The following is a 12,113-nucleotide window of genomic DNA, read 5'->3' as shown; positions in this document are numbered from 1 at the left end:
CCAACCGCACGGTAGAACTGCACGCCGGAGACCTCAAGCTCCCCGAACACAAGCTCGGCAGTACGGGTACTCCACAGGGTTCGGTCATATCGCCGTTGCTCTTTAACCTCGTCATGATCGGGGTAGCGAGGGCAGTAGCGGGGACCGGCGTCCGGCATACTATCTACGCCGACGACATTACCCTGTGGGCGGTCGGTGGCACCGACGCCAGCATCGAGCAACAGCTGCAAGCGGCGGTTACCGCCATCGAGCAGCACCTTGATGGCACAGGCCTAATGTGCTCGCCCGCCAAGTCCGAGCTGTTCGTCCTCACACCGCTTCGACCGGGACGGAAGCGCGCTCCTCTTCGGGAGTGTGATCACATCAAAATTGTGACTGCATCGGGGCAACACATCCCCGAGGTGCCCAAGATCAGAGTACTGGGCCTGCTGCTCAACAAGAGCGGCCGCAACGACGAGACCATCAACAAGCTTACCACCAAGGCAATGGACGCCATCCGGCTCATACATCGAGTCTCTACACGACGGGCGGGCATGCGTGAAGACAGTCTCGTGCGCCTTGTCCAGTCGTTCGTGATCAGTCACATTGCCTACGTTGCGGCCTACCTTAATTGGCACGTCACTGACAGGACCAAGATCAACACGCTGATCAGACAGGCTTACAAGACGGCGCTGGGTTTAATGGAGACCACGAGTACGGCTCGGCTCTTGCAGCTCGGCGTCCATAACACCCTAGAAGAAATAGCCGAGGCGCAGCTCACCGCGCAATTCGAGCGCCTCTCTACCACCAAGACGGGGCGCAGTATACTGACGTCCCTGGGTTACAACCCCCAAGCTCCCAGCCGGCAACCGTGCGAGATCACAGATGAGGCGCGGGCCCACATTTACGTGGACCCCATCCCGAAGAACATGCACCCAGAATACAACCAAGAACGGCGGCAGGCGCGGGCCAAGGCCCTCACCGAACAACACGCCCAAGACCCGCACGCCCGGTATGTGGACGCCGCGGAATACAAGCGGGAAGGCTTCGCAGCAGTGGTCGTTGCGGCGGCTAACGGCACCAAGACAACGGCAGCGAGCGTGCGGTGCACGAACGCCACAGACGCTGAGGAGGTTGCCATCGCTCTGGCGATCACCGAGGCCGAGTGTCGCACCGTGCTCAGCGACTCGAGGAATGCCGTGCGCAATTTTGCCAAGGGGCGAATATGCGCGCCGGCGGCCGCCATCATCGGCAAGCTCCAATTTCAAGACCGCGGCAGCACCGTCCGTATCAAGTGGTTCCCGGCGCACGCCGGCGAGTGTGCTTCCTCACCGAACCACAACGAGACGGCCCATTCGGCGGCGCGAGCGCTTACCCTCCGCGCCCCCGAGAGTGACCGTTCCGTGTGGTGGTTCGAAACCAAGGACAGATTGACTAGTTATGCCGAAGTAACCAAGTGTTACCGCTTAGCTCGACGGACAATGCCGCCTCCCCACCCGGCACTCAGTCGGGAGGAGGCCGTAATCCTAAGACAAATACAGACCGCGTCACTCCTCGCCCCCGCAATGCTGCACGTGCTTCACCCAGAGCTCTATCCGAGTGGGCTGTGTGGTGTTTGTGCAGCGGGTCCGGCGGACCAATGGCACATCATGTGGGACTGTGCCAGGTTCCCGACGGCAGCTACCTCCAGGACTTACCCGCCAGAACTTCAAAGTGCACTGCAGTCTACAGACAAGGACTCACAACTATGGGCCGTCCAGCAGGCCCGGGGTGCGCTCGAAAAGCACAAGCCTCGTGACCCACTACAAACGGGCCCAACGGGGCTAGTGCAGAGTAGAGTATAACCCCGGGTCGACGCTTGGCCAGCGTCACGACTCGTTAAATCGTCGTTTGCCGGCACTTTATTAAAGTTATTCCTATCCTATCCTATCCTAAACAAGAAGGGCCAAGAAAACGGACACGAACACGAGCAAGCTCACTGTGACATCGTCCACTTTATTTGTACAAGCAAAAATATGTGGCAGCAGTTCTGCCGAGTGACTCGAGATGAGGCTGTTCGCATACCGTGCTGTGCCAGTCGCTCCCTGATTAACAGAGCCGCGAGGGTTCTCTGCTTTTTTACAAACCGTCCTAGGTCTTCCTCGAGGACGTCACGAACATTTCAAGCAAGTGCAATGTAACGCATGCGAAGGCATGCGTTAGTGCATGCGTCGTCCAATGAAGCGAGAACCCGTTCGGCTAGATGAAGTATATAACTGAAGACAGACAGTCACTCATGGAGCACGTGTTCGACGACGCCTGCCAGATATGACCAGCGTCTACAAACAATGTGTAAGGAAGATCTGAAGCTGAGGCGACTGCTATATAGAGGCAACATGTGTCAAACCGCCAGTTTGATCCCTACTTCGAAATGGACGGAGCGGCTCTAACTGCTCTCAGGACTTTTAAGGCCCTCCCACTTTATCCTACCTTTACTTCGAAGAGCGGTCTTCTATGATTTCAGACGAACGCACCCTTTTGGAGTATCCTATAGTTAGGATTTCGAAGTCTGACTGAAGATAACAAAGTAAACTGACTCACTTAGAAGCGGATCGGTCGTGAGCGCATACATTGCACGTGATCAGCTATTATGGTCTGCTTCCGCAATACTAAGGGCTGCAAGAACACTGTTATAACTGCACAGAGCGAAGTGACTTGCTTGGACTACACGCACTTGTACTAATACTTCATTGATGATCGGCGGAACATTGTATTGAAAGCCTGAACAGAAAATATATGCTCGTGAAGTCTGACGAGCACCGTGTTTTGTCCTATATGAAGTACAAATCGGCGACGCGGCCGCCAAGTCAGCTGCGAATGCTAGGCGATTCCACTATCAGGAATGTTGTCGATGCTGGCAATCAGTGCCGGACTCGTGACCCACGTCCAGGAAGGCTGCTTGCCCGTTTCTTTCTCCCTTCTTCGACTGACGTCTCGCAACCTATGAGGGGGTTGGGGGTGGGAAATCAAAAGGTTGGCAAAAGGTGCGCGCGACTAAAGTCCACCATGTAACCATGCTGCAACGTACGAAAAATAATAATAATAATAATAATAATAATAAAATAAGAATCATCATAATCACACAAAACAAAACACGAGGACACACGTTCGATCACCGGCCCGCTTTCAAGTCCAAAAGTTCGCGCTTTTTCTTCGGTTTTTTTTTTCTCCTCCTTTCTTTTTTCCCGCTCAAGACCATCGTGCACAGCGCTGCGGTGCCTGTTACTTCTTCCTCCTGTAGCCTGCCTCGGTGAGCAGCTTCTTCAGGACGTCGACGGGGATGTACACGAGGTTGTACCGCCGCCTCGTGTTCCGGCCTCCGTCCGATCCTCCGGAGCCGTACAGGCCCACCGGGTAGTTCTGGTATGACGGGGTCTGCTTCTCCGCCGACGGAGGGTCCTCCAACCGGGTGTTCTCCTGAGAGTTCTTGGGGTAGCGGGCGTAGATGGGACCAGCCTCCGCCTGCGGATGCAGCTTCCGGGACGGCTGCTGCTGCGGCTGTTCCTCCTGGTCGGGAACGCGGGACTCGGGCTGCTGGTGCTGCGAGAGCTCCTGCCTGGAGCCCCCGCCGCCCCTGTGGTGGTACGCCGACGGCTGCACTCCGTAGACGTCGTCCGCTCCGCCGCTCGATCCGCCGTTGCCGCTTCCCGAACCACTCGGAGAAGACGGCGACTGGGACGGAGACCCGTTGCTGGCGTACTTGATCGGCCTGACGTAGCTAGGTGGTGGCTGCGGGGCGGAGGGCGCCGGCTTCTCGGTGACCAGCTGCGGGTACTGGCCGCCGGACCTGAGCTGCGAAGAGCTGGAGAACTTGGGCGAGCCGTACAGGGTGGTCTGCTGCGGCGGGAGGGACTGCGGCGCCGACTGCTGCTGCTGTTGCTGCTGCTGCTGCATCTGCGGAGGCCGTTCCGGCCTACCGTGGTCCGAGTACTGGGGTCCGTCGACCATGGAGGTCAGAGGGCGCGCGTGGGTCGGGCGTTCGTGGTCGATGAGCGGGCGCTCGTACAGGTAGCGCGGAGGCGTGTCCGGCACGACCGGTGGAGGCACGTCGTAGCTGACTTCCTGCGGCCTCTTTTCGACGATGTCGAGCGGACTCCCGGGAGCGTAGCTGTACGGGGACTGGGCCTTGGACAGCGATCCGTAGATGTGCTGCGGCTCGCGGCGCAGCGGTCGCGACAGCTCGCCGCCGCCGTACTGGGTCACGACCTGGGGTCGCCGCGGAGGCACCGGGTCGTACTGCTCCGCGCTGTGGTACTTGGAAGCGCCCATCGACGAGGACTCGCCTCGGAGGTGGTGGTGGACGTACGAAGGCGACGAGTTGTGCGACGAGAATGGTGTGAGCGTCGTCGGGAACAGCATGGCGATGGCCGGGAACCGTCGGTTCGGCGACACGGTCGTCTGCGGTTGGTAGATGGAGTGGTGCGAGCCGCCGCCGCCGCCGCCGCCCCCGGAGCCGCCTCCGCCGTTGGTGATGCTAGGCGGGTTGGCCGGCACGTGGTACGCGACGGACTCGGAGGTCTGCAGCGCCGAGAGCGGGACCCGGTGCAGGGATCCTTCGACCGCGCTGTTGTCGGACGTGCTCGACTCGGAGCTGCCGGACGGGGCCAGCAGGCAGAAGAGAAGGCCGCACAGAACCAGCTGTGGTCGCTGCGCGTGAAAAGAGGCAAAGAAGAGAAGGTTTCTGAATCGCGGCTGGCACAGCTGGACACTTACGCGCTCTTCAATTCCAACTATGTGCAGCGTGTCATAATATGAGAGGGCGTGAGAGAGATTCTTTATTGAATAGAATGACGAGTAAGTTGGCCTGAGGTACTGTATAGTTTCTGTACTGGAGGCCTCCAACTCTTAATACCTGCCACCCTATAGGTATAGTTTACAGTTGCATCGGGGCAACTCCCATGCCTTTCCTTCTCCCCTTCTCTCTGCATCGGAGCTTAGTCTCGCCTCCCTCGCATCTACTACGGTATCGAGCGGCGTACCTACACAAGGACTATACGTCTCTCTCTCTCTCTCACTCTCTCTCTCTCTCTGTATATATATATATATATATATATATATATATATATATATAATTTTTATCTCCAGCAGCACTAAATAATTTAATGTGTAAGCATTTTTCTTTGAACAGATCGTGCTAACGCACTACCACTGTAAAGCTGACTGCGTGATATTGAACAAGCTGGCAATGTTTCCAACGCCACGAAATAAATACTTCATTCACTGATCAACCGACGTTCACAACTGCACTCTTAAATCTCAGTACAGGGGCGTGCGTGTGAACAATTCCCAGCCTGCATTCGAAACTGCGGTACACAGGAAGATGCACGCTTGAAGTAATCGCGTTTGATGCTGAGGCCACACAGTCCCCTTGTCGAAACACTGAACCAGGAGACAAGCTTTGTTCGACCACTGATTTCATCCCGGCTCCATTGGAATGCGATAGACTGAAAGGGGAATCGAACCCAGGGCAAGGCATATGACCCCACACGCCGCGTAGCCACTATGAGTTGTAAACGTATACGTACACGCATAGGTGGCGAAGAAAAAACAAAGAATGGGAATCTACACTGAGGTCATCGCCGCTGACATTAAACAGGACAGATAAAAATAAGTTTGACAGAAATACGAACGGATGTGCGCATGCAATGACAAGTGCTTTTCCGGAAAGCCCGAGAGTGCAGGCAAAAATTCACAGGCCTGCGCGGTACACGGAGCACAGTCACAGCGTAAGCTAAGCTGGTGTCAATGTTCACTGGATCTCCCCGTCAGCAGCACGGATAGAAAATAGACCGAGGAAGGGATGCCAATGTGGCTGACTTCCTACGCATTTGAGAACCTGTGTTTGCGACGTGCGAGTCATAAAAGTGTTATTACAGCGCGCCACAACAGGCGTCCGCCTCTCCGGAGTGATTTACTATGCAACGAACGCGAAACCCGCGTTATGTGTATAGCGAAACGAGCATATTAACGGAGGCAGCTGTGCTGTCTTCCTGGTGTATTAAAAACGCACCCGCTGTCACCTTTGGGTAGCAGCGTGCACTATTGGGAACCAAGTTGCACATGTCGAGTCAAGCGAGTCCAGACGAAAATTAGAACCAAGGCTGTGCCGTGGCCGAACAGGATTGTGAACTTCAAAGGCCTTTGCCGGGTCTCAGCTTTGTCTTCGTCTAAACTTAATACGCGCTCGGCTCTTGTAGGCGCAGGAACCACTTTCAGGCGTTACGTCAATTCCTTGCATTGTACTGTTTCAACAAGCTGGAGTTGGTACAGGGATACAGATTAATACAGGGAAAGAACTTACACAAAAAGCCAAATAAATCCTCAGTACGAAAACAGCGTTCGGCGGGACTGTCAAACCGATTGTTTCTCTTAATTTCAGCAAGATCAATGGCGCGTTTTTACAGGTAACGGCCTTCGATATTCAAGCCAGCTAACTCACTCGTAATTTCTCACCTACAACGAAGTTGATTCTCACACAGGTGCATTGAGAGTTCCCGGGGAGAATTTGTGTGCATAACTTTGCTAGAGGACCTGCGTTAACTGAATTAGTTCTGGCACATCGGCTGTTACCGTGCTGATGAATCTTAGCTGACTTCACTTTCATCAAATAAAGCTGATTGCTTTTCCGGGCGCGGTAGACAGATGAACACATTTTCTAATCGTTGACCAGATCTATCGAAATTCCTAAATCAAACACCAGGCTTGTCCCAAAGCTAAGCCGCTCTTCTCACACTTTCGACATCGAACTAAATCAACGATAAGCTCTTTCAATAGAGACACATTTGGCCGCTAGCTTTTAGGAACCCGTGCTGCACTTGCATTAAGCTTCACGTTTTCGAATCATCCTAAAGAGACGTTTCCAAAGTGATGATAGGGATGAACGGATCTTGGAATTCATAAAGCTTCGTCAAACTCACTCTCAAGCCATATTGTCGCGTTGATTACTAAGTAGGCATGTGTACAGTACGTCACTGCCGATAATTACAGGCCCTATACGTTTGGCTACTTCTGCTAGAGTGTCCTCTAGGAATTTCAGTACGGTTGAAACGAAACTTTCCAGACGACATATTTGTTTTTCTTCGTACAGACAGATTAAGCGAAATAGTCATCACGAGAGAAAAAGGATGAGAGGTAGTCGCAAAAGCCCGTGCCTCTTCAAACTAAATGGTATTTCAGTGTACACATTAATTTACTTAAATATTAGTGAACCGTTTTGTACACAAATAGTAGGTTCATCAAAGCTACTTTATGTTACGTTTTGGGGCTTCCGTAATACATTATGCCCGGTTTGTGATCCACGATATACGAAAATAATAGGTGTAATGGAACTGCTACGGGTTGTTTCAGTTTTCATGAAGACCTCTGTTAGCCACTGAAAGCTGTAAATAGCGCATTGAAGTTTTTCCTTCCTTCCTTCCTTCCTTCAGTTTACGATTTTAGCCTGCTGCGATAGATTCGGGCCGTTTCGCCACACTACTAATCACAGCTCAAGGCCTGCGAGTGACTCAGCCTTTTTTTTTTAAGTAGAAGTTTACGATTTGACACTCCTGCAGTGCCGTATGTCTGATCTTTAAACCCTGTAACTCCCTTATCGGCCTAATTTAGGTGCAGTACACGCGTATCGCTCACCTTCATGACGTAACGTCGCACGCAACGGAGCCGGTGACGAAGAGATGGGGACTCCAAGGCTGACAGTGACCGCGGGATCCCGGTCGCCTTGGCGATGGTGTAGTGGCCTCTCCTTCAACGACCGTCGCCTGCGGGCGAACCTTTACGAGGCCGAGAAGTCCCTTCGAGGCTTCCAACTCGGTTGGGCGCGGCGTCGAAGTCGCGCAAACAACCCACGGCCGTGGTCCTCGTCGAACCGAAAGTCCTCTCTGCTCGGGATGATGATCTTTCCAAACACACCACAGCACGCGCTCTCCGCTGGCCCGGGTACGGCACCGTTGCTTTTATACGGTGCGATCCCTTCTCATCGGAAGAAACTGGACCAACGACAGGAACCCCTGAGGAACCTCCTCTCCGCGATTCCCCTTGTATATACTACAGCTGAAACGAGGGGAGGACGACGACGATGGAGTCCGTGAAGCGGAGGTTAGCCCTAAATTTAGCGCTCTTTCCCAACCCGATTGCTCGAGAGTGGAGGGGAAACGAAAGGAACGGGGAAGAGAGGGGGAGAGGGTCTGTCGATGCCATTAAGGGGAAGAAAGAAAGAAGGGCCAGAGAAGAGGGGGCAAGGTTAATTCGCATTTGCTTGCGGTGACCAGCGCCCGCGCGGACGCGCACGTCGTGACGTCAGGCCGCGGCCCCCAGCGAGCGAGAGAACAGGTTCGGACGGGCAGTTTCGGTTTGCAGACGAAGATTTCGTGAGCGGGGGCTGGCTGCGCGGCCGCCGCTGAGCAGACGACACAACGCGGGAGCGACTTCGTGAATCCGATGTCCCGGTTTTCCTTTTATTTTTATTTTTTCTTTGTGTGCTGCAGCGGACGGCGTTCGAGCTGTGTTCGTCGTCTTGAGCCAGTGCGGTGCAAGGCACAGCGGCGACTAGAAAAGAGCATCAAAAAACAAAGCCGGACATAAAAGCGAGCCTAGCAAAGACGTGTACCGAACTTCGGAATGTCGCGGCCATGGCTCCGTATCCTCGGCGTGGCACGCACGATGGCCGCTGGATATGCGAGCAGACGACAAGTCGTGTGGACAAGAGCGGTCGCGCTGAACCAATGGCGAGGCAGGGAAGCGCTGGTCGTACTGAGTTGGTCTTTCCTGCGAGCTAGCCGCATCGGGTCTTTTTTTATTTTATTTGCCGCCGTACGTTTGTCATCGTCTGCGGCGTGCAGACGATCTGCTTTTGCATCCTTCGGATGCCCGGACAGCGACGGCGAATAGACGGGATTCCAGTGCCAAGGCTGTGTGACAGCTCGGGAAAGACAGTCTGGGACTTCCTGTAAGGCCGACATGCGCGGTCTAGAATTTGACGCGTTCTGTTTACTTTTATTTTTGCGAGTGCAGCCTTCCTGCGGCGGGAGTGAAGGGGTGAAATGTTAATGAAGACATTTTCTTCCTGTTTCCTCGAGGGACAGTTCGCGGCTGCCTAGAAATCTGCCTAGCGGCAATTATGCTGGGGATACCTTAATGACAGACGCTGATGGCTAAAGAGCAATTAGTGTCTCAAAACCAGAAAGAGAAATCTGGCAAAGGAAGAATTAGAAACCGTTGAAGATAGGTAGCTTAGTCAATGGACCCGAATTATACGAACGAGCCTGCTTTAAAGAAATGCTTTAACCAGGTATATATATACATGGATCTCTAAACGTTCAACTATTTCAGTGTATATATATATATATATATATATATATATATATATATATATATATATATATATATATTGAGATATCTGGGCTCATAGCCCTTTTAGGTCAATGATCCAATTTCTTCTCTCTGCACTTCTCGTAATGGTGTGGTAAAGTTTTCGCTCATTGAATGTTTAAAACGCAATTGTGGGGTTTTACGTGCCAAAACCACGATTTGATTATGAGGCACGACATAGTGGTTGACACCGGAATAATTTGGACCACCAGGGGTTCTTTAAAGGGACACTAAAGCGAAACAATAAATCAGTTTAGACTAATGAAGCATTGTTTGAGAACCCTGCAGGCAGTCATTTCAAAAAAATAGTTTGGATTATTAGATGAGAAAATTAACGTTTAAGTATCACTATTTGAATTTCTCGCCGAAACCCCAGCGCCGGGACGTCAGCGTGACGTCAGGGATTCCAAAGTATGTTTTCGCATTTGGGCCGCGTTGGCTGAATGAAGGTTCCCGAAACTTGCCATGTTTAATATTTGGTTCCTTTAGAACACAATGTAGTCAATCTGTACTGCTATATATAAATAGTAGGCCCTAGTAGATGCAATCAAAATCCAAGACGTCACAGCCCCCAGGTGCGGAAACTTAAGTACGCGTCGCCACCCGTATTTCGTTCTTGCGCTTTTTCTGGCTTACCAAACGTCTTATCGTTGTAAGAGTGCTGTTTTTGGTGTTGTAGAACGGTAATTTACTGATGCAGAAGAAATCATTTTTCACTTAAGTCCCTTTAACATGCACCTACATCTAAGTACACGGGTGTTGCCGCCCCCATCGAAATGCGGCCGTTCGATGCCGCGACCTTGTGCTTAGCAGCTCAACACCATATAGCCACTAAGCAACCGCGGCGGTTCTGATTAATTCTTAATAGATAGATAGATAGATAGATAGATAGATAGATAGATAGATAGATAGATAGATAGATAGATAGATAGATAGATAGATAGATAGATAGATAGATAGATAGATAGATAGATAGATAGATAGATAGATAGAAATACCGCAGCATCACTGGCACTCACTACCTTCACAGTGTGCTGTGTGTGTGCAAATGATCGTGTGGAGTTATATTAACAGGCAATCTTTGTCTAACACCTAGAAATGTGTGCAAGGAGATGTTAATGCGTCTCAGAGGCGCCGGCTACTCGGATGCTCTGACATGCCGAAAAAGATACGGCACATTTGCGGCTCAAAGTTAGCACAATGTCTCTTCTTTATAGACCACAGATCAAAGAGACTATCGCGCATATTAAGTATGATTGTCCTCGTTTCAGCACACAAAGAAAAACACTCTGCACAACACTCGACGAGTTTGACAACCGGACCTTCGCGGAAAACAGAATACTTGGACCCATGGTCACAGCCGACTTCAGCATGCGAGTTGCTCTAAAAGATTCTATTTCTTTTTTTTCTTTTTTTCATTTTCAGACAAGGAGACTCGAGGAAAAACTCTAGTCGTTGACATTTTGCCTTCCTTGTGCTTGTGCCGGCAGATTCGCTTCTGACCGTCTGTCCATTCATCTATCTCTCTATCGCAGAACGGGGAATTAATGCGAATTCCAGAAAGCTTTGGTGACGGACATTAACATAAAAACTTAGCATGACACCTTTTAGCGCAAGAACTCGAAAAAAAAGAGAGAAGAGTGAGATGCGAAAGGAAAGGAAAGACGAACGCTGTTTTCTTTTCTTTATTTCTTTTCGAGTTTTCGCGCTAAAAAGTATCATGTTAAGTAAACACCGACTCGCCCAAGAAGTTGTTATCCTGAATTAACACGAAAAGCGAGAACCTCCAGCAGCCAGCAGCATCGCCGAGAGGGGGAATAAAAATAACAAAAGAAGACCCCAACATGACTCCCCCATTCGGTCGAAAAATACTCGACCGCCTGCGCGTGCAGGGCCATTCGAGCGCGTGCAGTTATTTTCGCAGTTTGCGCTCGCTTATTATGCTAACGCCGAGTCCTTGGATGGCCTCTCGTACATGGCAGAGCTGTAGGAGGAAACGGTTTCATCATGCCTAGCGAAGCCGTCGGCATACACGCGCATATATATATATTTATATATATAAAACTGTGCTGGCATGTCCTTATCGCAGATGAAAACGCGCTGTATGCGGGGTGCATACATCAAATACAATTTAGGGTCGCGCTTCGCTCGCTCGCTCAGGTTCAGCTGTGGCGGTCAAAACGTGACGCGAACGCGGGCCTGCCGCTGTATACCTGTACGACTGCCGCAAGTGCTCTTTTGCGCACAATACGCCAGCGAACTCGTTGCTTTACCTCTGTATTCCACGATCATATATATTACTTATTTTTTGCGCGTTCTAAAGAACTCCATGTTACAGCGAGCCAGTTGGGACCGGCCAAAAAACGCGTTCTATAACGGGAGCGATACTAATACTGTATATCTGAAGTCATCGCAAATACTTGGACAAAAGAAAAAAAGAAGAATTACAGTGTTCGTATAGTCCCGAAACTGTATACAGCTGATCATGAGCAACAGCGCAGCGGATTAAATTTGACAGCCCGAAGTTCTTTAACGTTCCCACAAGGCACGGAACACAGGAAAGCAATTTACACCCTTAAACAAAAGGGAACGAGGGTGTGAATCAATCTATAACTCACACTCTTACACCCAAAAGAAAAGAAAGGGTGCAGGAGTGTGGACCTATGGATGAGTTTACACTCTTGAGGGTGCAAATTCTTTATGTTGTGTTATACGCGACCGTTTCTTGT

At 51.3% G+C, this 12,113-nt stretch overlaps 1 protein-coding gene across 1 annotated transcript; it reads right to left on the bottom strand.

Moving 5' to 3' along the window:
• Window positions 1-1,953: 1,953 nt before the first annotated feature.
• Window positions 1,954-8,039, bottom strand: LOC126520654 (uncharacterized). The gene is made up of 2 exons (XM_050169447.3): window positions 7,648-8,039; window positions 1,954-4,665 (listed from the first exon to the last, which is right to left on the bottom strand). Exons 1-2 carry the CDS (start codon window positions 7,651-7,653, stop codon window positions 3,241-3,243), a joined length of 1,431 nt encoding a protein of 476 aa, XP_050025404.1. The 5' UTR covers window positions 7,654-8,039; the 3' UTR covers window positions 1,954-3,240.
• Window positions 8,040-12,113: the final 4,074 nt, after the last annotated feature.

The sequence above is a fragment of the Dermacentor andersoni genome, chromosome 3 (assembly GCF_023375885.2).
Source record: "Dermacentor andersoni chromosome 3, qqDerAnde1_hic_scaffold, whole genome shotgun sequence".
NCBI classification, from domain to species: domain Eukaryota; kingdom Metazoa; phylum Arthropoda; class Arachnida; order Ixodida; family Ixodidae; genus Dermacentor; species Dermacentor andersoni.
Note: the sequence above shows the minus strand (reverse complement) of the source record. Positions and strands in the feature narration are given on the sequence as shown.